The sequence below is a fragment of the Pavona decussata genome, unplaced genomic scaffold (genome assembly GCF_977016875.1).
Source record: "Pavona decussata unplaced genomic scaffold, jaPavDecu1.1 SCAFFOLD_389, whole genome shotgun sequence".
Classification (NCBI taxonomy): Eukaryota; Metazoa; Cnidaria; class Anthozoa; order Scleractinia; family Agariciidae; genus Pavona; species Pavona decussata.
This window is the reverse complement of record NW_028145761.1, coordinates 80278-108080: the sequence shown is the minus strand read 5'-3', so window position 1 is coordinate 108080 and position 27803 is coordinate 80278. Positions and strand designations below refer to the sequence as shown.

The following is a 27803-nucleotide window of genomic DNA, read 5'->3' as shown; positions in this document are numbered from 1 at the left end:
AGCTTTGTACATGTTATTTCTTTATAGTGATACAGGATCGCATTTTAAACACAATATAATACTGCATAAAATAACATATGGCTTAGTTTCCATTCAAGGGTGGCTGCTTAATACAGGTAAAAATAACAAAGAAAGACAAATCGTAGGACTGCTACAGGGTGGCCGCGGCCGCTTAATAGAGGTGACCGCCTAATACAGGTAACAAATACAGCGTGTGTATGAGGAAACAATCGGGACCTTAAAAACTGGCCGCTCAATAGAGGGTGGCCGCTTAATACAGGACCGTTATATACAGGTTCGACTGTAAACCCTTTTAGGGGGCTGGTTTATTGAGGATAATAATTGCTGCAAAAGAAAACATTTTTTCCGAACAGGGCTCAAAATGCCTTTAAAGAAACGCTTGAAGGAATAGTTTGTAGACCAAAGTAATGAATATTGCTTTTATTCTGTAGTCACCTTTTCTCTACACCCTATTTTGTCAATCTAGTAGGGGATGGTCGAATGTTGAATCTTCCTTGAGTACCGCGACTTGGCCATCTTGATTTCGATCTCAAAAAAAAAAAAAAAAAAAAAAAAAAAACTAACGAGTGATGTCGTACCCATTTTCCCACTCCTACAGAGTTTTAAACCCTGGTAACAAAGATATATGAAAATGATTGAAAAAACAAAATCGGAAAGGGTTGAACTAACTTCTCAAATTATGATCAAAAATTGTTCTTGTCAAATGGGAAAGGCACAGAGTAATAGCCTCGATTGTAAGACTGTTATCAGTTTCCCTGGAATATCCAGGTGGTGCTCGACGTAATTTCCTGTAGCTGTAAACGATGGCAGGTGACTTTTCAATCAGACTATAGCTTAAAATGATTTATACTCAAAGGTAGATTATGTTTCAAATAGAGCAACGTAGGCAATAACAGAATTGAGGAAGAGGGATTGTGTCCCGAATCTCGTTTCTCAATATCCTGTATCTCATTATCCCTCTCACCCAACACCCATTCCTATAATCCCTAATGGGCCCTCTTATTTTATTTTATTTTATTTTTTGCGAGCCAATGATGCTTCTTTTATTTGTAGCGGGTGCAGCGGTGAATTTCTTTAATAACTAAATATACAGCCTCGGGTGCTTCCATATATAAAAGTGAAGGGGATGCTCGTCAAAGATTTATATAGAAACCTTAAAAGTACAAGAGACTAATTTCGTTTGCCCTGGTACTTAGTTAAATTTTTCCTCCAAAAGTACCAAAAGAAAACTAATCGTATTCGTCTCATGTTTTGAATTAGTCTGAGATTTATAAATCAGTGAGATAGATCTCTCATACTTCTTTTACCCAAGAAGGGAATCCTCTGGGTGCAAGAATAAGCAGATACATTAAAACCAACTTCATAACAGATGAAAGAACACACCCATGGGTTATTGGTCTTTGTTCTTTATTTGAAATGTTTGTTTTTGCGTCTTAGCGATCCTTAACTTTGATAGGATATCTTGTCTAGAATTAGAAGTATTTTCATTTTCTAGGTTTGCATCTCGCAACTCCGCAACTCGCATTCTTCGCATTCCCAAATAGTAATATTAGCACTTTATCCATAGTTTCCCCAAGATGATTTTATTTTGTGCTTCAATTCATTGCAGTAAGACACATATTTCGTTATATACCTAATTGCTAAACAGTAACAGCTTTAAGTACTGAACGTACACTTAAGGTAATGAATAAATGATATCATCACTTAAGGATAAGTTAGCACCCCAGTTAAGCTTACTTTAATATACCGGTAAATCAGAAAATGGTTCGTCTTTAGGATCCCTGATTATGGCTTCTGGTTGAAATACAATTCTTGATTCCTGCTACTGGCAATCCGATGCTTCTATGTTTTGGACCATATCGTCACATTTAAATCACATAAAATTACCCATGGTATTTGTTAACATGTTTTGTTTGTTAACTTTAGGTCACGAGAATGTGTTATTTTGTAAAGATTATGATTGCGCTGTCGCATTATAAGTGAGCTGGACAGTTAGCAACACACCTGTTGACCGGATTCTATCTGATTGTTCCCATACACCCCACAATATAACTGTTTGGCTTAATTCAGTTATACGTACACTACCGTTTTATATCATTAACTCCCTCTACGCGGTTTTTTCTTCTTTAAATGAAGCTGCGGCTGGGAGGGTAATTTAACATCCACCCTACTCCCTCCTCCTCCATATTTTCTCACGTGCGAGAGCTATACCAGTGAGACTCCAAAGGATAGATATAACACCCAAAAATGTTTGAGGTCCCTAACGAGAGTGATAGCGTCATATGGTGTGGGAATCACGCAACGATTCCAAAATGGCGGCCAACCTAAGAACGCCTTCTTGAATTACATAATGCCGCAAACCACAGAAAACCACAAATGTCAGCCAAAGAGTAATCAAAATGCAAAGGAAAACACGAAAATGATATAAATATATGAAATTAACTGTAACAAAGTTAATTTTTAAACACTGCAAACAGGAATCTTCTTTTCAGATAAATTTCAGAGAAAGTCACGAATTTTCGCGCTGTTTGCACAACTGTCACCTCCATCACCCACTACTGCTAATTTTGCTGCTACTACTACTGCCGTTGCTGCTGCCGCTACTTCCCCTACTAATATGCGTCAACAACAACAACAACAGAAACAAAAACAATTACACGACTAGTTTGATCGCATTTTTGTTCTTGTTGACGTCAAACAATAGGGAACTTAAGAAGCAATGACGGGAGCCCCAACGAAAAAAGAAAACATTTGAAATATACCTTCATGTTTTAAATTTGCTTTTTCGCGATTATTCTAGTTTATTTGACCTGCAAAAATATGGGAAAGCTAGTTAGTTAAGAGGAAATATGGAGAGGGCACTATCGTATGCTCACGTTGTCCACAAAACGTGGAATTTTCACTCTTAGAAATCTATCAAAATCTCCATCATATTATTAGAGAGATTCCCTGGTTTTCTATTATGTCTTCAATGGGGGTTTAGTCAGTGCCGCAGTAGCGGTAATGGCAGTAATGCATGCTGATTAGGTAGTATACATAGTAGGAACCAAAGTTTCGCACTTTGATGGAAGAAACTGAATGTTGGCAACAGTCTCCACTCCAGCTGAAGCACACTTTTCTTGTAACTTCACCATCGGCAACCGATGGATGACCATTAGTCAGCCAGCCGGGTGCGTGAGTGCCACACCTCCAATCAGGAGTACATGAAGTAGGCAGTCTTGTGCCAGCAGCTCCTTCAAATCGATACCATCTCGAAGTAATTGAATTGTCACAATAACCATGATAAGTGGTGTAGGTTATCTTCCTATCAGGACTGTTCAAACTTTGATAGTTTTGGCATTCTGGGGAACAGAAGGAGGTCAGAGCTTTAAAACAAGAGGGCATATTCAAAATTAAATGCCTAATTTCTTTTTACCAGGAATTTATCAATATGAGAATAATATAGCTAAAAAGGATGAGCATGCTCAGTACAATTTATCCAAAACGCACAGTTCCATCGTCGTTTTGTTGCGTTGAATACTCGCAAAACGTTTCACTTTGCTGAGCGTATGGTCACTCACCAGCATTAAGCATTAACCAAGATCGTGTCTAACGAAAAATAAGTAAATGGGCCTGTGGCAATTGTTGTTGTTGTTTTCTTTTTCTTTTTTTTTTTTTTACATTTTTTTTCGACGGTTTTATGCAGGTAATTTTTGGGCACCTCAAACGCATCGGTGATAGTGTCACTTAAGGACGCTTGTTGTAAGGGTTTTTTCATTGTTGTAGTGTTTGTGAAATGATAAAGGATTACAAAAAAATGCTTCTGATCATGTGGACAAACTATAAACAGCTTTGTAACTCAGTTGTTGGTATCTAGTAGATCTTGTGTTATTTCAAAAAGACATTTTTTTTTTCACAAACAAAAATTTCTACTAGATAAATTTCTCCTAAACATTTCTATTTGAGGTGGCATGCAAGTCAAAAAATCAAGATAGGTCACCGCGCACAATTTTGAGACAAAAACAAATGTTTCCTGTAGCTTTTATTTTCAGCTCGCGTGATTTTACGCTGAATTTTCACTTTCGGTAATCTGCGCGCGCAAATTTGATAGACATTTTGTTTCATTCAGCTGACTCTTATACCTAAATTATAGCGGCGGTGGGTTACGCCCGTGCAAGAGGCTAGAAACCCTATCGAGCCTCCTTAACGCAACGACAGTCTCGGGGCCAGTAACGGGTTATGCAATTAATTTGGCTCTCTGCTGTACAAAAATTATTGTGAGGTATACGAAATAGTACTATAACTACTGAGTGACGACTTCTTACGATCGTTGTATGTAGCATTTTTCCGCGTTCTTTTTTCTCAGATGTCATGAAATTGCTCTCACCTAGGGAAACAGTTCCTTGGAAAGGATCCTACTGATACACAGGCTGTAATGTTCTCACCTTGTTCTCGTTGTGGTGTTTTATTTCTGGATTATGAACATCCCACGAAAACCTTCTTTTGTCGTGATATTCCTTTTGAATCAGTAATATAAGGCTGTACACCCAGGGAGAGAGGTACTCAGACACATTTTTGACGGAGAGGTACAAATGAAATTAGGATATGAATTAGTAAGATAATATAATAGATAATATATATCTGAGCTGATTTTCCAGAAGGTGGCCACAGAAATTAACCACAATTTAATCTTTTTAGGCTGAAGGAATATGCTTGTCGTCAAGACTTCAGTTACGGTTTATCACAAGAAATTAAGGTCAAGGAATACAGTATGGAAGAGAACAGAGGAGCTTTGCTTTGGTATTAGACATTGTATTGACACCTGCATGAAATGAAACATATGCATGACCTGTGATCGGACAAAACAAGTGTGACATTTGGCAATTAGTAACGGCGCCAACTATGCATCTAAACTCTCATCCAAACCCGGTCTTTTAGCGCTAAAGTTTAGCTTTCTACAACAGAGTCAGCTTAATCAGAGTAAGACAGCGTTCTAAATTAATTTTTCATCTTCATACTAGATTCATGCTGCACGCGAATAGCGGCAATCGAACATCTGAAAATTGCTTATGACACTTTCGAGCGGAAATCCCACGCAAAATGCCATTTCAGGAGTAATCGAACACTGGCCTAACATCGCTACAGTTATAAGGGCGAAAAATAAATAATCGAATTAATTTCCTAACTCATGCTTGTACAGCAAATCGTTGTCAAGCTTGCTCTTGCTTGCCATTTTACTTTAAGTCAAGGATGTTGAAATCAACTTTTGAATGAATCAGGTTCCAAGCCTCAAACGGGCAGCCCGGCTCGCTCGATAAACTCGATTAGGCCTGTGGGTGAGGCTGATAAAATCTCCTACCCATATGAATAAAAGTCTAAAATTGCAGTCCAGAATAGATTACTTCGCCTTTTTGAAACGAATGAACAACTTCGTAAAGAAAACAGAAATCCACACTTCAATCTCGCCTGATCATAAGAACACCCTGGATTTGATCAAGGGATTTGGGGCAGTATAATTAAAAAGAAGACGAAAAAAACAACAACAACAAAAGTTGGCTTTATCCACGTGCAGATTGTGGTTTATTTTTTGTCCATTTGGTTATCGTCATCCGACCGCGGTTGAAAAATTGAACAATTTGAATCTGAAGAAAATGTCCGTATTTTGGTATGAATATTATACCTAAGATCCAAGCTATACCACCGAAAATTCTCTGGTTGCCAAATTATTGTACGATAACAAGAAGTCTTATGTTGTCCATTTTTTCTTTTAAAATTGTTTCGCGATTTAATTCTTCATATATTCATTCTTACACCTTGAGGGAAGTAGGACAAATAAAATAGACCTTACCCTATTCCAAATACATCCGAGCGTCACAGATTTCGAAAAGAATTCTTGATCGGAGTTAGTGACAAAAACAGCAGGTTAAACGAAGTTCGCCATTTTCCTCTATCCTATTTTCTTGGTTACTTTATACCATTAGTATGGTGAATATATTGAGGGCAGTGGGTTGTTTTTCATTCGGAGAAACACAAACACAAGATGAACGTAAAAGCACCAGACTAAAAAGACCTTCCAGTCCATACCAAATAATTAAATCATTGATCGTTCACTCCTCTTAAAAAAGATCTCAACAAAATAGCATTTAAGCAAGTAGGTGGCAGGTTTACTTGTACGGAACGGGAGCAAATCACGAAAAAAAGACCGGGGAAGAATAAATTCACCTTTTATGTGTCCTACCAAGTAGGTTGTTTTGTAGTGTTCCGGTATGTGATGACCTTTTAATGGCAGCTTTCAATTATATACAGCAAGCGTTTAAATGGCACGGTCGTGCTGGTACGACGCACGAACGACGCAAGGTCAGAACCGAGTTAAAATTTTAACCAGGTGGCTTAACGTGTTTTATTGAAAGATAAAAACACGAAGAAAAGATGTGTATTTTGTCTTTTGAGGAACCTAGATAGCCCCCCTTCCTCAAAGACACACCTAAAAATCGCACACTTGCAAAACCGTGTTATGAGTTAACGATTATTAAGGGTTTAAAACGTCTAATCGAGATATTTTAGAGTACACTTAGCGGAGTCCATTGTGTTATACAATGTGGATAACATCAAGCAATTAGAGGTTATTTTTTTCTTTTTTTGTACGTTTCTGTTTATTTGTTTGCTTGTTGATTGTTGATTTCTTGTTGAGTGCTTACAGTAGTGGATAGCGTAACAGCATTCCAACCACCAATGTGATTAAAAAACGCAATGGCCGTAGTAAATTTAAAATGATTTTTATTTAACTTAAAATGTTAATATTCGTGGTATTATTCCAAAGTTGATTTAAATGTTTCGTTACAGAAACAATTCCTTAAATTTTAAATTTAAACGATCTCTCAGTAGACTCAACTTGTGTGTGCCCTTATGATTGAGAGTTGAGTGTTTAGGCCATGCTTTGGGAATATTTTAAATGTTTTGTACATTGCCTGCACTACTTTTATTGTTCAAAGCATTTTTCTTCCTAAACAACTAATTACATTTTCGAAACTATCAATCTGCCATTCAGTTCAACCATAATTTACTTGTTCATATAGTTTGTCCATATCTACACTGGCGATAAAGACTTTTCTTCTTACTGTTTTTTCTTTATCATTGTGAGTATTATGATTATAATTATTATTTTAACCTGTATAATCCTTTCTTTGTTAACTGTCTACATAAACAAGAGCTTAGAATTAGCACGTTCTGATTACGTTTATCAGTAATGCAGTCACAGAATATCTGCGTGTTTTAGCTGCCCTTTTTATATTGAATAATTAATAACTATTGACCAAGGAGGAAGTGCCTAGTGGTAGCACTGGCCTCCGATACTGAGGTGAATAGCTGTATTACTAAATACTAAAACAGTGCCATAATATGGTACGAAAATGACGATTTTAAACCATTAATTCTTATCAACCATTACAATTTCCTCACGATATATTTGCATTTGTAACCAAAAGCTTTTTCACAGGTTTCATCGATAAATTTGGGCTTAAAAGGATCAAGCTTTACCTGTAAATATTGCCAACCAAATTCTGCCGCTTCTTCCGTTATTCGTTAAATTTCTTCGTTTGTTACGGACCGTAAGAGACCGTGAAACCATTTTACCCGTGACATACGCGAAGGTCACGAGTTTTTTTTGGAGGTGAATAGCACTTGCTATACCGAGTTCCAGTACCCAAACAGAGCGCACCAATGCACTATCCACTGTTTTAGTTTATAGTAGCATTCATTCATATCTCTGGTGGTACCGCAATGTATAATGAAAACGAGTAACGGGACCTCTCTTCGCCACTTTGTTCTTGAACTTCGTGTTTGATTGTTTGTTTGCAGAATTCAAGTATACAAATTAAGCAATAGAGGACTTTTTCCGTGTTTACATAGCCTCATCTAAACACGAGGGGGGTTGGGAGAATTTGACAGGTTATGCAAACCCGAGACGCATTCGAGGATTTGCATAACTTTCGAGAATTCTCCCAACTCCCAGAGTGTTTGGATGAGGCTATGTAAACACGAGAAAAAAGTACTCTATTGCTTTTATAAAATATTTCTAAAAAAATAATTCGACAAATGAAGGGGAATTTTGTTTATTTATTTCTTAATTGAAATAGATGTTCTCAGTACACGCTCTGGACAATCATTTTTGCTACTAGCCAATGAAAACGCGCATCTGACAACACATGAACCAATGAAAATTTGCGCTATAAAAGTCAAAAACAAGTTGAAATTTGTGGCAAGCGTCAGCGAGCCCCGTGTGGATGACGGCGCTTTCAGCTTTGAATTCTCGTAAATCTTACAGCAAAATACCGAACATTCGGTGGAAACTAGAAGAAATGTTCAAAATATACGATTCTGTAAGGAAAGAACTTCAAGGTTAGGAGTTTATTTAAGCTGAAAATGAGTGTCACTGTGCATGGTTGCTCTGGAAAGTTAAGTGAACTAGCCCGATCGGGTAGCCCGAGATGGCCTAGAAGTCGCGTCGCTAATCGTGCCTTGTAAAGTTTTGCTGTTTAGCAATCATAAGTAAGCAGCGGATCCAGACTGTGAAGTTGTTGCTGGTAATAGCAATCGTAACAGTAGGTTATTACGCTGAGAAAGTCTCAGAGAAAATACATTTTGTACAAATTTGACAGCCAAAACACGGCAACCGGCCGTACAAAGTTTAATTTGAAACATTTATAGTCTGTAGCATATAGTTTTGTGTACGTTTTCGTGTACATTTTTGAAATAAAGAATGTCTTTTAGGGAATTTTATTGTGGTACTCAGATGCAAAAATTACCTTGAAAAATGTTTACTGCGTCTTTGTTGCATATTTTTTCGTCTTCACTTGAGCTCTCTAGACGAGGTCGTCAGCGAGGCAGGCAAAGCGCGCGCTGTGGTTCTTCTTTCTTTTACTTTTTTCCCCTCGGGTTCAGGGGGGAGGAGATAGGGAAACCCAGATCAAAAAATTGGGAAATTTTTCACCATTTCCTTAATAGTTGTACTTGAAATTACTTTGCGAGCCTTACGAAAGCTTTGAAATGTTTTCAAATTGTTCCGGGCCGGAGACACAGAAAGTGTGGCGTCACAACCGTGTTTACATACTCTCATTTAAACACACCTATCGACCAATGAGAGCGCGCGTACTATCTCCAATATTTTATAATCAATTATATCAGGTCATTGTGACTCACCTGACGCAGAGTGCCTGCAGTTTTTTCCATTTCCTACAAAAGGATGATTGCACGAACAACTGTAAGTTCCCAAGGTATTCGTACATGAACTAAAATTGTGGCAGTCGTGAACACCGCTAGCACACTCGTCGATATCTGTGGATAAAAAAATGATTAAATCAAGACCCTCATTACTGACATACAATCAAGTGCCTTTTAGGTAGCGTTTACACGAACGCGGTTTCATTTTAACCAATTTTTCTTTTCGTTTACACGACGCCGGTCGAGACCGTTTCCGAAACCGGGTCGCCGGTTGAAATTTAACTTCGGCGCGAAGATTTAAAATGGGGAACCTCGCACGGGGTACAGCGCTGGCTTAATATAATTTAAGTTAGGTACTCTCAACAGAAGTTCTATAGCCCATACGTCCATGTGAATTGTGCGTTATTTTTCGCCATGTTGACCACGTGTCACCAAAGCGCCATATAAGAGTTTGTATAGCGTTAAAATTAAACGAAAATTAAGCAACAATATTCCCACACTGAAACCCACCAAAAATATAATTAAGTCTGAAAAAGCTTACCCGGTGTGTTTTGCTGCGTTTTCAAGGCTTCTCGGGTGCTTCCAAACGCCGTTTTGGGTGGTTATCTCTCAGCAGCTGGTCCACTTGCATCACTGTATTATGTTAGGTCAAATTTGAATGTAATTTGACCCGTCATTTATGGAGAGCACTACGAAAACCCCGCTAAAATTTGCTTGAAACTTAAGCACACGCTTACCTGCCTTACCATATGCCAAGAAAAATGATGTGCGGTCCTTCCGGAGCAACTATTCCCTGGAGAAGTTCATTTATTAAGGCACAGGCCTTCGTTGAAAACAAAATTGATTTTAAATGGGCGCAATTTTTGCCGCAGACCGAGCCGTCTCCCTGGAATGTCACGACATACTCACGGTCAAACCTAGGCACGAGTACTAAAAAGTGCCCGACAGGAAAAATCCACGGGAAACCTTGGCTCGCAACAAACTACACACACACCCTCCCGGCTAAGTACAGTTTTGGATAATTTCGACGATCCGTTAGGACCGCACTTCATCCTTCTTGGCATGTGGTGAGGCAGGTAAGCGTGTGCTTAAGTCTCAAAGGAAATTTTAGCGAGGTTTTTGAAGTGCTTTCCTCAATGACGGGTCAAACTACATTCAAATTCGACTTCAAGTTTCCAACCTTGCCATTAACATAATACAGCGGTGCACGTGGACCAGCCGCTGAGAGATACTCAAAACGGCGTTTGGAAGCACTGAGAAGTCTTGAAAACACAGCAAACACACCGGGTAAGCTTTTTCAGACTTAGTCATATTTTTATGTGGGTTTTTGTTGGAATATTGTTGTCTAACTTTCGATTTAATATTAACGCCATACAAACTCTTATATCACGCTTTGGTAACCTCTGTGTGGACAAAAAGTCAAACAAAACCGGCGAAATTATCGAACCGAGAGCCCCTTCCTCAATAATGAGTGCCTGAGAACGAGATTGGCGTAACGTAAGCACTTGAAAACAGTGAGTGTTTTATATGCGGTGTCAAGGGCATGAAACCGTGAAGATTTGAAACCGCGTTCATGTTATAGTTTATTCATCTTACCTTTGAGCAAACACGTGAGTAACAGTATATGTAGCAAAGAAAGAAAAAAAGTAGTTAATTTTTTGTCTTTAAGTTTTCGCTTATGGAAATGTAAACAATGCTATTCCCTTAGTATAGTAGATCAGACTAGAAGTAGCTTACCAGTACATGTTTTTCCGTCGCCCGAATATCCAGAATTACATGCACAGGTGTACGATCCATAGGTGTTACTGCACACGGCGTTGACATCACAGCTATGAGAGTTGGTAGAACCCTCATTGACATCTACAAAAATGTAATGAGGAAAAGTCTCAATGATTATAGTTAATTCATATGTAATCTGCACTCTCGTTAAATCGTTTTAAAATTCCTCCGCTTTTTTTGCACTATTGCATCAATTTTTTGTCATTTCTCTCACTGTTCTTGCTTTCGTTGTTATTGTCGCTGTTGCTGGTGCTGTTGTTGTTTGGGAAATAGAACACCTAATTAATGTAAGAAAAGTTCGCGTATGGTTTCGAGGACCCTGTTAACTTCAAAATTACTTGTCCCCGAAAACATTTGTCACTATGCACAATTTTATGCAGGATATTTTATTTTGCTCTTTGGACAATTTACACGAAGCAACTGAAAAATAAGTTAATAAAATACGCGTGCACACCTGATATACAAACAATCTTATCTTCCATTTCTTGTGTACTATGCAGCGAGGGTACTTTGAGTTGCTGTAATTTAAGTACATTTCCCCCCACTATTTTTACACCCATGTAGGCAGGTTCAATTATAAAAAAAAAAAATTAAATACCCAAAATAAGTAAAGAGCAAATTAAAGTAGCTTACCAGTACAAGTCTTTCCATCGCCTGAAAATCCAGATTTACATGCACATGTGTACGATCCGTCGGTATTGCTGCACGAAGCATTAACACCGCAGCTGTGGGAGTTGGTGACACATTCATCAATATCTATGAAAGTGTAATGAGAGAAAACGCTGCATATGAAAACTGTCGTAAGCTGCACCAGACAAGTTCTTTTCTTTCTATATGGGAAAGTCTCTAAAGGCCTGTTTTTTTTTTCTCGCCTCTTTCTGTTCTTGCTGTTGATTCACTCAATTGGATTATTAACATATAAAAAAACTCAGAATTTCTAGTGGTCCCTGTCACTTGCAGATGATCTGGAATAACACTAGTCTACGTGTACGACTCAATGTTAGAATTGTATGCTATATAATACAACTTCCACGCTTTCACTGCACATCTTTTTGTTTATATGATCATCCTCCTGATGGCCATCATAACTCGGTTATCATTATTTTAATCCTCGTCCTCGTTATTTTACCGACGTAGTTGTCATCTTCTCGGTAAAAACATTATCTCCAATTACATTTTACAATTTTTCTGTGTCATCATTATCAATTTATTACCATTGCAAATTTTGCCATTTCCTGTATAGCCGGATTTACAACCACAGGTGTACGAGCCCTCTGTGTTTTGACAAACAGCATTGGGGTCACAATCAAAGGAGTTTGTAGTACATTCGTCTAGGTCTGGAAAGATAAAACAAAAGACAACAGCATTAACCTCCATGTAGACAGGTGGGGGTAGAATCTACTGAGGACTTTCTTTCAGGGTTTATAACTTTCTTTTTATGTTGTGCAAACGAACCAAAATTCATGACCTTTTCTGTTTTAGCAATTCACAGGGAAATATTTGGAATGAAGGCCAGAGTTCGCTGGATAAGGGGGTTGCTTTATAAAGAGATTGTGGTCGGTCAAAAGTGTAAGCGAATATTTGGTTTTGTCAACAGAGTTGATAAAGTAATTTCATACTGACGTCTACTGATAGCTCTTTGTCAGAGCGAATAAACACATTGTAAGTTGTATACTATTTATATTAAGTAAGCGATGGGGCTTCGTTATATACATGTAGTCAGGAACATTTAAAGTTTAATTGACAGCTGATATGATCCACGACGTCAATAATTCGCGGATAAATGATTGATTTCTTATTCAACGTTAACTCCTTTTATGCGAACCATTAACACTCTGAGAAATGCTCATTTAAAGTAATTATTCGTTTCCAGATGGATGTTTTGTTTTTTAACTATCTAAAGTTTTAAAGAGCGCTATCAAATATATCTCTACGATGCTACTTAGAAGAAATTCCTTATAACGTCGTTCTCCCTGTACCTGTAAAACAAGTAAAGTTGTTGCAATTATCACATGACACATCATTCCAAGTATAACCATGTTTTGCACCCAAAGTATGCACACAGTCTTCATTTCTCCAGTTGTTTGGTTGTCTCGGCGCCCAGAACCTAAAGCTGCTCACTTCTTTATTGGTCCAAACAAACGATCCATCAACACTTCTGTCATTGAGACCAATCCAACTTCGTTCGCCGTTATTGCGATGCTGGATGTAGACATTTTCCTCTTGATTGTGAACCGTTACTAGATCTGAGTGCATTGCTGAACAGTTTGATTCAGCGGTCAGCCATGAGGCGCATGCACGGCTTGTGAAATAGCAGTAACCACCAAAGTAACTCCATCCTGTTTGGCATATGTCTGTATGAACAGAGGACATAAAAAAATATTCAGTGGTAATTTCTCCTTAGGAAATTTTTCTGTTACCAGGCAACCCATTCTGTTATGATTCAGCCGTGTTAGTTATTAATTACCTTGGTTAGTCATAAATAATTTGAAATTGGGTGATTTTAAAGTTTTAGACAAACAACCAAACTCGTCCTCCTCGGTTAATGCTTAGCTTATGACCTACTCTGCAAAAAATGGTCGTGTTATGGGTTATGGCACTGCTGGGATTCGGTTCTGGGAAGTGCGAATGCAGGGACTATAACGGCATACGAAGTGGTGGCAAAAATGTGCGTCATCTAGGTGCTCAAAACTCAACTTTATATAAAAAAAAAACCTCTGCAAATTACAAATCCTGGATATTGAACGTGCAGAATGTCATCTACTTAAATACTTTGCTGTTTCTTGATAGGTTTCCGGAATAAATTAAAGGCTGGTTTCCATACGATCGCAGATCGCAATAAGGTCTGCGATCGTGATCGCAGACGATCGCAGAAGATAGAACCATGTTCTATCTAAAGGCTGGTTTCCATATGATCGCGGATCGCAGATCGCAATGAGGTCTGCGATCGTCTGCGATCATATGGAAACTACTTCTGCGATCGTTTGCGATCCCGCGATCGTGATCGCAGACGATCGCAGAAGATAGAACCACGTTCTATCTCCTGCGATCGTCTGCGATCAATTTGCGATTGTTTGCGATCTACGATCTGCGATCCGCGATCTGCGATCTGCGATCGCAGACCTTATTGCGATCTGCGATCATATGGAAACCAGCCTTAAAAACCCAGATGACACTGTTGGTTAAAAGGTGTAGTCTCGGCCCTTATTACAATATATATCATGATGATGGAAATAAATAGTTACCAAATTTAACCAAAATAGTTCTAATAACTACGGTAAGGCCTTAAAAAAACTCAGAAAACACTCTAACAGAACCCCCCCCCCCCCCCCCCCACACACACACACACACACTCCACACTGTCCTAAAACAAGAGTAATAAAAGTACATATTTACATTGGTTAGCCCAATTTGGTTGTAAATACAATCTTTAGGTTTTACTTCTTTATTAATCTGTATTTTTGTACATTGCTCATTTCCATTGATTTATGAAGTGAACAATTATTTGTCTTCTTTCATGAAATGATTGATTACTTGTACGTAAAAAGAGAAAAAAAAAAAAACGTTACTCTTACCTGACAGTACAGTGTATGATATGGAGAGCGGGTCATACTTTGACACATACAATTCCTTTACACATACTCGAGCTCCTGTGGTGTTGATATACTGTAAAATAAGACAAACTCATATGAAATGTTGTTTCATTCTTAATGTTTAATAATGCTTTGCCATGCTATTATAGGTACAATAAAAAAAATGAAATTACAAAAGTTATAAAAACCGCAAGACCGGAGAATAATTGGGGGAAACTAAATTCCCATACAAAGAATATTCTCCAAAAAAATTTAAACATTCTAAAAAAAATGAGACAAATATTAAATGCGCCTAAAAATGTTCTATGCTTTTCTTGTTTGTTCCCTAGACTTCGCCTTTTTTATCACAACCTTGTACCTGCGTAATTTGTGCGTTCGTTCGTAATTGAGCAAGTTGCAGAAAATTATCTAAAATATAATTGGTGCCACGGATGCAGTTTAAACAAACGAAGAAACAAATAACGTTATTTAGAGAGGTAGAGCCGAGCTCTTTGAATGGTATATTATTTAGATAGTTGACTCACAAATTCCTATACTGTTTTTCAGCACATAGTTACTTTTGTATTTCAAAAAGTGTCTTATTGAGTTTATGACCTCAAATCGAATCTTTATCCGCAATGCCACGTGAGCATTCTTACGCTGTTAACAAAATGATAATTAAAATTTATAGCAATGGCCTTTCTACTCGATTGTCCATTGGTGTCCGGAAGCTGCAATATAGACCTCTGCAAAAGCTTGAAATGTTGATTATCATCAAAGCCTAGAAAACTCATGTTACATTGTAAAATGTGTTCATGAATCATAAACTTCCATGGTAAATTCTCCCCATTTTTAAATGGATTTCTAACAGCTACAATCGTGGGCAAATCTCGTTAAGGAATCTGAACGCGGCCCACCAAAAACAATTATTTACTATTCCTCCCCTCGAATTTCTTACAAGTTACTTCTCCCCCCCCCCCCCCCCCCATCCTCCCCATATACAATGTTGATTTGGGATGTGCTGATTGCCGAGAAACTGTTCGTGACCCACCAAACAACATTGAGTTTTGGGGAGAGGGGCGTGGAAAATATGGTCGTTCGATTGTTTACTTGTAAAAATGCTTGGAAGGGTACGTTTTATTAATAATGATTAATATTTGTATGGCGCAAATTAACATGTGCATATTGTCCACGATTGTAGTGATATCTCTAAGAGATGAGGTGAACATATCTAGTATAGATTGAAGCGGCTGACCTACCTCCACCCAAGCTGTTATGGAATTGTGCATAGGATCTTGATTTCCACCACTTGAGGAATGGTTTGATGAAACAAAAACGCTCGGAGCATTTTGATATACTTTAGTGAAGTGTATGTCCTATGAAAAAGTCGTAGTGGTTAGAACTGGATTACATTAACTCTCAAACTAATCAATATAATTCGCTTTGAAGTCGGCCCTGCGGATGTCAAGGATATATACGTCCAAAAAGTAAACATACCCTTTTCTCTCCAGCAAAACGTTGCAGTTTAAACCTTAAAACGAAGTGCACTTACCTCGCAGAAGGCATTATTGAAATCAGCAGGAGGAGGCTGAGAGTTTGCAAAATAAACTGAACTATGTTCCGAGAAGAGAGGCTTGTGAAGAGAGGAAAACGCCAACCAGCTCTAGAGAAAATAAGTGAACCAAAATCTTATGAAAAGTAGGTAACACTACCATGTCACCGGGCGCGTGACTTTACTATATACAATGGCAGTTGAAGTTAAGGCTGACCTAATGTTGGACTTAAGAGAAGTAGACCATGGCTGATTTGGTTTTCTAAATGGTGTTTATACAAATGAGAGAATTCAAGAAAGCTTAATATTTTTACGCCGATATAATATTTTCCAGTTAGAATGATGCATGGGAAGTTTTGGAAAATCCACATAGAGCAATTAACTGATAATTCAGTTTTTTACATGTTTTCGATGCGCTTCATCTTATTAAAGTTTGAATATTGTGTTCTTGAAAAGGGTTTTTCAGGCAATCTTTTAATAACTCAAGAAACAAGATCTTTGACTGAAACCAATTTCTTCCTTACCCTCTGTGCAGTAGGCAAGGTTGCCGTATGTGGCACCCATGAACTGGGTTAAATCAAAACATAAACGCAGGGCAAAACAACAGGAAATTGTATGCACTTACAACGTAAATATCTTCATGAGAGCCTGCGTAATTTTGCAGTTCCCTCAAACATATTTTCAGTGAAGATTGGGAGAGGTCCTCTAACCAAACACTGGCAGCATCCCTTTTTAGTCCAGCATGGTGGTGTGCCGCGGTAACAAAAACTGAAGGTTTCTTCGAAAACTTACCCTGTAGAGTAAAGTAAATAAAAAATAAAAGGTAGAATGATTATTATGCGACTTAGTTATACCGATGCTACCTTAACGCAAAATACCTTTATAGTTTACAGTGCATCGTATGAATATAACTCTCACAAGTAGTCTAAATACTCGAGCAGGCTAATTAATTTCGCATTAGAAAGTCTCAGTTGTGAAAATATAATTTAAGAGCTCTCTCGTGTGACTCTGGCCTTAAACTATCTAGATCGGGTAGGGGTGGGGATTCTACCCACGGTGACTTTGAAATCAAATGATGTTTTATTAATGTTTGAGCAAACGCCCTTACTATTCTGGAATTAATCTAAAATTTATCTGGAAAACGATGTTGTAGATTAGTGTTCATTCACTTTGATATTACCATGGCAACCAAGTTCAGAGTTTTTTTTTTATTTTTGTTTTTTTGTTTTGTTTTTGTGAAAATAACCATTTCCATTTTAAGATGAAGTAAAATTATTTTAGTTTTGACTACCTTTCTAATTTTTTTTTTTTTTTTTTCAATTTCGGTGCTTCTCGGAAATTTTGGCTAATACATTCAGCAATCGAAGATGGCGCATCCAAGATGGTTACCATTGAAAATCATGACAAAATTAACACGTCATATGACGTCTTCAGTTAACGTTGTGGACCTCAAACGAACCATCTTTGGGTATACTATCTATCCTCCAAGTGTCACTGTCGTAGCATTAATAAGGCGGGCGCGGACCCACCGAGACCCTCCCTCCGCCGACTGAAAACAAAGGAGAGCCAGGTCTAGATATGGTTAAATGCGCACTTCTGAGCTGAGAAAAAAAAAAAAAAAACTTGAAAACAACAACCCCCCACCACTCCCCCCTCCAGATGGCAAGGAAAAAAACTAAGGGGAACGAAATAAACAAGTCACTTACCGAGGGAAAATTCACAGTCTCACAAGTCGTCCCAGTCCACCATTGCGATATACGCACCTCTCCACTGACACCACCAACTGGAGCTCCCTGGTAACTCATCCAGTCAACAGTCACGTTAGCACTAGATTTGCGTTCGTTGAAACCGGCTGCCATAACACAGGCGGTAAATTGATGGTAACTTACGTGTTCAACCCAAGAAACTGTGGCATCATGAACAAAGGACTTGTCACTGGTGTCAATGTGATTGACAGTAATTTGCACTTCAATGGGTTTGTCAGGGTAGAAAACGTAAGGTTGGAAACGGATTACTTCACAATGGGAGTACCCCAGTGATGGCATGTGTGGCATGTGACGACGACCGCGTTGAAATGGAAATCCTGTTATCATGATACAAAACGTAAAGTGATTGTAAATAAATTGTTGTTGTGGTTAAAAAATATATCAGTAAAAATGACAGGAGATAATATTTAAAAAGAATTGTCAGACATATAAGGGCGTAATTTCGGGTTTTCCATGTAAACACAAATGGGACTTTCGAAATGCTTTATTGCAGGACGTAATCATTTTTTTCTACTTTAATTTTCGAGAAAAAAAGTAATTTATTAAGAATTGTAACAATTCGTCAAACTCATGCTTTGTACGCGTGTCCACAATGTGCTCTTTAGTTTTCGCCTTTTCGCCCGTTTTTCCCGCCATCAGGTCTTTCTTTACGTCAAAATTCCGATCCCAGCCAAATCGTTTAATTTTGTTTCTGGAATTATAGAAAATTGGCAATACGGATGTTTGACAGAGTAATCCTCCTTTGCTGTTTTAATACGAAATGCTTGTCAATACACGAAGTCATGTCAAATTCTAACCTTGTGTTTCCTATTATCCCTAGTGATGCCCGTATCTCGACCCCTCAAGAAGCATAGAATAGCGTACCCCCTCCCGATTAATTGTGATGCTTCCCGCTCCTGCCCACATATCCAAAATAAGCGAGATCCCGCACCCCGCCAAAACTGCTTTAGTTATCTCCGAATATGAAATAAAATGACTTCAAGTTCTCAAAGGGAACCTTTACTCCGAAAAGAGATGGACGGTAAATTGTTGCAAATAATGTCTAAATTTTGGTTTAAGATCCAGATGTGATTAAAATTAGATATGACTTGAAATGAAATTTAGATTTTAGACAGCATTTCGAACCATTTACCATTTGTTTTCGGAGAAGATGTTCCCTTTAAGTTTGTGGTGGTTTGAATTTCTTAGTCATTTGAGGTTCGTACGACCTGGAACTAATTCACGACAGCTTTTAGAGGAACTCCAGCGCTCTGAATATGTCTAATTGTAACATATGTCCTCTCCAAATTGAAACACGTTTTCGTAATATTAGTGCCCCGATGCGTATCTTGTAAAAGAGTATAATGCTGTAGTCATTGTTAAGTAAACGTTGCTTGTTCTTGGTTTACATAATGTCTTTATACCGTCAGTCTTCAAAGACGTATCTACAATTCAACCTATATGTAACTAAGCATACCTTCACAGCTGCCAGGATGTTGTACTGTAAAATTCAGTTTCAGCAAACACATTTCCTGTTCAAACAGGCACTTGTTGTCATAAGTCGTACCATTTGAGGAACAGATTGGTTCTTGAAACGAGGGACAGTTCTCAACACTGACACACCGAGCATCAGAAGGCCCGAAGGCCTTACAAAGACAGTGGTAATCACACGTGACGTCTAAACATGGATCCAAGTCTAGAAATATGTGCAAAGGAAGGAATGTTAGTCTTCGAGTAAGTAGAACATCCGGTTGGAAGCAGTAGGAGAGCGTGTAGATTTGAAATTGGGTTCAGGAAGGATGAATATAAGAAATCGCCTGTATGTGGCTTGGTATTATGGCAGATATCAAAACCCGAAACGCTCAAAGGCCAAATACATTCTTGTCGACCCCCTCAACATGGAAACGTGTACAAGGGTATATTCGTATTAGCTTCATATATGTTATGCTTGTATCTGCAATGGTAGATGAAAGGGCTTGGGAAAATATTTCAATGGATATGCCATTCATTTCTAGTTTATTATGATCTGACCATGAAGTCATGCTATCCACTGTCAATCACATAGTACTTTCCCACCACTTTCTCCAGAAGACAACTGACCTATTTCGGTACACCGGCTCAACACTGTAAGTGTGGGTTGGAGAACTGGTAGTCTTTCATTCGTGCATACATATTTCTACAGTCCGCAAAAAAAGAATACGTCAACGAGAATTCGTCCAAAGACTTTGTCCTTAATTTTAGGTAAAGAAAAGTCCAGAGAAACAATTGTCGGCAAGGACAATAAACATAAATTGTTGCTTGGTCTTCATTTACAACTGATTTTACGTACCTCCAATAACCACGTAACCAACTTGGATGGCGTCTTTATTGTTGACATCATTGTTATAATGTTTCACACAAATTTCTGTTTCCATTTTGGATGTGTGCTAAAATTGAACAGAATTGTTTCATTTTAAGGGTCAGATTAAGATAGCAGTGATATAAATTGTAATTAAGTCTTTTTTATATAATATTTAAGCAGAAACCACTTCATTTTATGACCTATCGCAAACAAATAACTGGCATTTAACAAAATTTAAATATCCCTGGTATTTTATTTCTCCGTAGCAATCATAACTTAAGGCTATATAGGCCGATGGGGAAGGTATCTTACCCAAGCTGACTTTGAACGTTTATCTCTGTCCATTGCGGACTTCAAAGCATACATTTTGTATTTTGTATTTTGTACATGTTATTTTTTTTTGTATATGTCAAAGGATACGTTTTGTATATGTTTTCCAAGTCTCTTAGTTATGTGGCCGATCGAGATGGAGCTAAAAGACTTCGATCTTGGCAGACTATATTAGTGCTAGAGTTGCATCTTTTTTGCCAATTTAAAGTTCACATTTTTATATCTTGGTTGAGTTTCTTTGTTTTTTTAAACCATTTTGATTGATTTTTAAGCTTGCCGACCAAAAACTACTTACTGCGAGATCCAAGAAAGACCTTGTTCGAAAATTACTTTTAAAATAAGGCAAAATTTCATCCCGTTCTAGGCTTTAGATGTCAAAACTTTGTGGACGAGTTATATTTTTCGAACATACTTCAAACCCAGACCCTAGACTGCTTGAGTAAGTTAAGTGTCTAGTAAGAATGGATCTCTTCTCACAGTGCCACAAAATCCAGCATAAAACAACAAAAACATCCAGTGGACCTCTCCAGTGTTGTGATAAAATTTGAAGCAAGCGGATATTAGATATATGGAATTGTTTGTATTCTCAGGAGATCATGTAAAATCGTGCCTACTTACTTTCTCTAAACCAATTGCTTATTGGATCAACGATAAACATAGCAAAGTTAAAGAAAGTACCTCAACCCAGCTGACAATTGCGTCACATCCAGATCCAGCAGACAGACGCGAGTTGTTATAGCTGCGTTTAGGCGTCACCACTACCACAGGAGGAACAAAGAATGGGTCTGTAAAGTTGATTTTCTATAAGAGAAAATAAATAAATAAATAAATAAATAAATAAATAAATATACATAAACGTATAGCACTATGATGAAAGTTAGTAATTTTGCTTATTTACTTTCCTTACCTGACAGAAAGCATAGTTGTCTCTGTGAGATGGTGAGGTAATGTTTGCAAACAACAGACTGTTCGTCAGGGTAAAATTGTCCAGATTGAGGTTAGTAAATGCCAACCAGTTCTGCAAGAAAGCAAAATAAATTAATGCTCAAGCCAACCCTTTCTTTAATCGAATATAACCCTCTTATTTCAGTTTTTAAGATCTTTTGGGTATTTGACCAGACTGTCTGACAGGCTACTACACCAGTTTTAACATGCTACATTGGTGTTTCTTTTCACCTCTGCTGTTGTTTGTACTTTAGTATACTCCTTTTACATTTCTCCTCTTAGCCACGCCTTTTTTTATCTGGGTCAATGCATTAATTCCAAAACTGTCTCTTAATTTATGTTTTTAAAATGGGACAATGGACTGAAATGGCCTAGGATTTAAGCCATTAATCTTAAGTGCCGTCTTTCTGGATTCACTGTCTCATTTGGATTTTTTAGGTTTTCCAACACATCATCAATACATCCAAGAATTGACGTAACAATAAATGAAACCATGGGCTATAGGAAACATGGGTTTCGACTAAATAAAGATTACATTTTATCTCAAATAAAGTTGAATTACTCACAATCAAGTAGTCTATTGTCTTTACTGGTCTTTTCTCCTTATTTATTTCTTTTAGAATAGCCCTAACAACGCGCCATTATGATTCAGAACTATATCGCAAGCATTCGTTAAGTCTTGGTAACCGAGCGTCCTAATCAAATCTAAGACGCAGGCACTAAGCGCGCGAGTGTTAACTCATAAGGGTGAACGCTCACGCGCTTAGCGCCCGCGCCTGGGATTGGAGTACGACGCGCGGTTACCAAGACTTGACGAACGCTTGCAGGATATTTCTGAATCAAACCCAGGGTTATTAGGGCTATTCTACTTGACATAAATGGCGAGCAACGATCAGAAAAAAACAGCAGACTGATTCATTGTGAGTATTTCAACTTTACTTGAGATAAACTGTAATATTTATTTAGTCGAAACCCTGTTTCCTATAGCCCCTGATAAAACTAACAAAATGTAAAAAGAGAAAAGTACGATAAACGCAATGTTTTATAATCAAAGGACAAAGACATTTTAGAGGAGGAAGCAGCATCGTTGTCAAAATCGTTTACGATTTATTTCTAAGAGAATCATTTCACAATAAAGGTTTCAAAACCAAGGTGTCCTTAGATTAATTTTAGGAAAAGTCAGAGAGTGTGCTTATTGCTACGTTCACTCCAATAGGCACGAATGTTCAGAGAAAAGTTCGGGCACTTTCTATTCCAGTCCAACTCACCCTTTAAAAGGGCGAGTTTATTTCTTTATAAGACAAAGAATTACGCTACAGAAGAAAAAAGCAATACCTTGAAAAACAGTAATAATAAAAAGTAACTACTCACAATTTTTATGTTTTGGTGTAGGCCATCAAAAAGCTTGGTTTCACGGGCACAAAGAGTGAAACTGTCCACACTGGGATGTTGAATCCACAGAGCCATGGCATCCTGGGGTCTTTTGGCTAACTTGTGAGAAGGGGTTACCAGAACACTTGGTGGAGTCATAAAACGCTAAAAAATCAAATATAAAACAAGACGAAATTAAAAATAATCGAACAGTACTTGTTATCACCATTTCATATATAAGTTCAACCTCTTCACTCACTCACTCACTCACTCACTTACTCACTCACTCACTCACTCAATAACATTAGAAATGAGCTGCATTCTCTCGTTTCAACACACGATGATTTTTAAAAACATAAATGATGAAGATAAGATACGGTATTAACTTACCTTGGAAAATGAAACCACTTCAAATATAGTAGGTAAATACACATATTTAATGTTTCAGAAGAGAAAAGACATCCTAAATTCAAAATATAATTAAATTTAATAATGTTATACCAAAATGAGAACAATGTAGCCAAACATATCTTTGAGAGAAAGACAAACATAGTAGGGATAGAAGGACTTGATCTGGTCGTTATATCCCACGAACTCGCATTAGTAAAAAAGCTTACAAAGTTCTATCTTCAACTTAAACTTTCAAGTTTATTTGGTGTTTGCATAAATTTACATGGACACTTTCTGGGCGCCGCAGGTAGCAAAGCTAATCTAGACGGGCCAGGATGACAAAACTGAGAAAGAATGCCTTTTACTGCTAAGTAAGAAGGCAGACTGAGCTATGATATCAAACATACAAGAATAAGGAAAGGTTTTTGGGAGGACTAATAACAACAATAATAAAACGGTCGTTCTCTAATTCCGATACGACCAAAATTACAATTAGGAATAAACTTTGTGATGCCCTTGTCAAACTTATACTATTATATGAACGAGAAATTGGTGAGCCTGAATTATTATCATATAAGACTTATTTTGACAAAAGCACTGTTGAACGAGTCCATATTAAGTTCTGAAAAGAAAAAAATAAATACACCCTGGTACATATAAAACATAAAACATAGCCTGTAGTGTAGAACTTGGACGGAGCCTCTTAACTATAGACATAAAGGCTTTAATTTTTAGTTACTGGCAAAGCCTACTACATAAAACAAACAATCATCTCTTTAATGAAGCTTTTTGTTACGCAAGATTTTTTGATGAATTAAATAGTGATAGTTAATAGGAATGCCCTCCACAAGCAATATAGTAAATCGACAACATATCAAGAATGCTCGTTCCTCCCTTATAAAGGAACTAAGAAAAAAAGCTATTTTCTAAATTAGCCGAAGATCCGCAGTAACAGTTCTGAAAACTCTAGAGAAAAAGCTACTCTCAAACACTTAAAAATGACAACCAACTAGAGGACTCTCTCAAGACCATCAGAAACCCAGCACATAGAATTAGTATTACGAATTCGAAATTGCAACTAGTGCTTCATTCATTGAGTATACAAACTGGGAAATAAGAAAAAAAAGGGGCATTAATCTCGGTAGAAGAAAGAACCTGCTTAATATGCAAAAGAAATTTTATTGAGGACAAACGGCTTTCTTGTTGTCTTTCCAAGAGTATGATAAAATTAGACATGAACTCCATTCTCTCATTTCCAAAAATAATCATGTTATCGCCAACTTAAGTAATAAAGACAAAATTAGTTATCCACTTACTCTAGACAAGGAAAATACTACTAAAACAGTATGGAAATATACTAATTTAATGTTCCAGAAGAGAGAAAAGTTCCTCGAATCAGCATGTAAATAATGAATTGTTTCACTCTTTTCATATCAATTATTCTTTGTTGTAATCTCCTTGTATTAGTTAATTCGTTATTGTAGTTAACATCGAAATTTTTATTGTAACTAGACCAATATCTCCCTTTAGAGATTAAGGCGCATAAAAGATACCCTATCACTATCACTATCGCTCACTCACTCACTCACTCACTCTTTCCTTCACTCATTCACTGACTCACGCATTCGCACACCCTCCCACTCAGGAACTCACTCACTCACAGACTCACTTAAACCCTCAATCACACACTCACTCAATCACGCACTCACACTTTTACCCACTCACCTCCCACCTACCCACCCACCCACTCACCAACTGACTCGCGCACACACGCAGAAACGCACGCATTATTTACTCACTTACTCACTAATCGAATAAACCACCCACGCACCCACTCACCCCCTCACTCACTCATGCACCCACCTAGCCACTTACTCGCTAACTCACTCACTCACTGACTCACTCACTTTCTCACTCACTCACTCACTCACTCACTCACTCACTCACTCACTCACTCACTCACTCACTCACTCACTCACTCACTCACTCACCCACTCACCGGCCTCAGTCACTCATTCACTCTCAATCACACACTCACTCAATCACACACTCACACTTTTACCCACTCACCTCCCACCCACCCACTCACCAACTGACTCGCGCACACACGCAGGAACGCGCGCATTATTCACTCACTTACTCACTAATCGAATAAACCACCCACGCACCCACTCACCCCCTCACTCACTCATGCACCCACCTAACCACTTACTCGCTAACTCACTCACTCACTCACTCACTCACTCACTCACTCACTCACTCACTCACTCACTCACTCACTCACTCACTCACTCACTCACTCACTCACTCACTCATTCACCCACTCACTCTCTCACTCACTCATTCACTCACTCAAAATCCTAACGTGTCATTGATTTTGTGCCAGCATTGTCTGAAAAGTAGATTAGTAGCTCATGAACTTTTGGACCTCTGTCTGGGTGCTTATGGCTTAGAAAAGTGAGAAAAACAAAAACTATGATTTAGAACTTCTTACGTGAACCTCAATAAACCAACTGCAATGGTTAATTAAGTTTATAACGAGCGTAAGCTTTTTTTTTTTTTTTTAATTTCTAAAGCATCAGTTACACAAAATATCGATAATTGAGAGGACAAATCAATTTTGACAAAAAAGGTATCGACTGCTTATTTTGAAATTGACGTCCTGTAATCGAGAAATTATTTTGGCAAATAAGGTTGAAAATACTATCCGTCTAACTTTTCACAAGGAAAGTAAATTGTCTAAATTAACAGACGGTTTCTTTTTCCAAAGCTGGCTTAAGTTGATACCAGAAACGAAAGGCCGTTACTTTTAAGATCCTATTTTAAACCTAGAACTCTGATTACAAATGAATCCAGCGGGAAGAGGTTTCTCTACTTCTTTTTTGCAAATCGAAATTCCATGAAACAAATACTAATAGAAATACCAATTATGCTTACCTGTGGGAAGTCGATCCTTTTGCATTGTGTCCCAGTAGTCCAAGGATCCAAGTCAGCAGTTCCTATTTGAGCCCCAGAAGGAACGGATTGCACAGCGATCCAATTCACCTCCGCTGTTCCATTAGAACCTTCACCGTATTCAGAAACACAAGTGGTGAATTGATTTTGATCTTCTGATTCAACCCAAATAGCTGCACCGTTACCACGAGTTGGGCTTCTTTGCACCGAATGACCAAATGAGGCAAACACTTTCACTTTCTTTCCACCATTGAAAGGTTGAGAAAACGATATTTTCTTGCAAGCGGACAGTCCTGGACTGGATGTTGTTACGTTGTCTTTTCCGGCCTTAAAACTGGCAGCTATGAAAGGAGACAATAGACAAAGACTGACTAAGACTGAAGACTTTTTTGTCGTCAGTAAATGAATCCACAAAAGTATTTTGGTTGATTGTATAGTCCATCCATGAGCACCCAACCAATAATTGCTGTTCAAATTAATTCAAGACGTCAAGAAAGCTATGCAGGTGACTATTAATTGTAAAACGTGCAATATATGCTTTCAAAAAAGGTTTAAAGACCTGAAATTATCTTTAAAATTCTATTTTATCTGGTAAATTCCACAGCGATCTACTTCCGCCCCACCCTCAAATCTTTGTTACTCGTTTAGCTTTAATTAAGAGACAAAATTACGAAAAATACCAGGAAAATGTTGAAATTAAAGCAAATTGAATTTTCAAGTTACCTTCATTGCCTCGGGTTAGCAGCACAACTGTAAATAACACAAAGCACAGGTGCAGGGGGAGATGGCGCTCGTCAGACATCTTGCCTCAGCTGAAGGAAAACCTTCGTGCGGCAATGTTAAATGCAACACGTTTCCGTGATCATCATATTTATTTGGCCTCATTTAAAGTGTTTTTCTAATAGAAATCCTTTATGTATCGGTTAAGATGTATCCCTCACACGTCAGATTTAAAAGGCTCCTTTCAGTTTAATATTTTTTTTAATGCCTCTTTAACCCCCAGACATTCACGGGGGATGAGGTATCTCCCCACCTTCCCCTCCAACATCGGAATTATTCGTTTATTCTTATTTTTATTTTTCATTATTTAATTTTATTATTTGAAGGAAATTATTAACTGCACTTAGCTTACCGAAATTCCAGCAATTAATCATTTTAGAACGATCATCCTTTGGCCAAAAATTATTGTTTTGTAATTTATTTACATAATAGTTAAGTTATTATTTTCAGTGGAAATAAATAAACCGTAAAGGAAACTATAATTTAATAAAAGAAAAGAATGGAATTAGATAAATCCATTTTTGGGGAGAGTGACTTTCGGTTAGAGGAATTATGTAGCTAGATGGAAAATAAATACATGGCCCAGCGGTGAACAACTGCTAGGCATAACTTAAAATTGAACGAACATCTGGACATCCACTCTGGGCGTTCATATCCAATGAAAGTCATCGTGTGAAATTTCTGATGATTCATGTTAGATGAGACTGAGGGCTTTATATGTTTTGGAATATTGTAACCGGATATTAGAATACTTATCGATAAGTATTAAAAGCCAAACAATTCATTTTTTTTTTTTTTTTGTCATTGAAATACTTCCTATTGTT

The 27803-nt window shown here is 37.7% G+C and overlaps 1 protein-coding gene across 2 annotated transcripts; it reads right to left on the bottom strand.

Moving 5' to 3' along the window:
* Positions 1-2854: 2854 nt before the first annotated feature.
* LOC146451409 (uncharacterized) lies at positions 2855-27330 on the bottom strand. Of its 2 annotated transcripts, XM_085099159.1 has the most exons (18): positions 26923-27330; positions 26182-26540; positions 22855-23019; positions 21446-21556; positions 21217-21339; positions 20197-20293; positions 19345-19563; positions 17829-18205; positions 16748-16915; positions 16123-16233; positions 15830-15946; positions 14574-14664; positions 12978-13352; positions 12213-12335; positions 11632-11754; positions 10957-11079; positions 9199-9333; positions 2855-3362 (listed from the first exon to the last, which is right to left on the bottom strand). In XM_085099159.1, exons 1-18 carry the CDS (start codon positions 26999-27001, stop codon positions 3001-3003), a joined length of 3258 nt encoding a protein of 1085 aa, XP_084955285.1. In that variant the 5' UTR covers positions 27002-27330; the 3' UTR covers positions 2855-3000. The 2 variants fall into 2 exon arrangements, with proteins under 2 accessions (XP_084955285.1, XP_084955284.1); XM_085099158.1 differs by lacking the exon at positions 11632-11754 and having other exon boundaries at positions 2856-3362; positions 26923-27327.
* Positions 27331-27803: the final 473 nt, after the last annotated feature.

Bases quoted from the DNA above. Each gene is read 5' to 3' on its own strand.
- LOC146451409 (XM_085099159.1), bottom strand. From the start codon at position 27,001: ATGTCTGACGAGCGCCATCTCCCCCTGCACCTGTGCTTTGTGTTATTT. The intron at 20,294-21,216 runs GTACTTTCTTTA...GTTCAATTTTAG, and splicing joins CAATTGTCAGCTGGGTTGAG to CACACATCCAAAATGGAAAC. The intron at 16,916-17,828 runs GTAAGTGACTTG...TTTACTCTACAG, and splicing joins AGACTGTGAATTTTCCCTCG to GGTAAGTTTTCGAAGAAACC.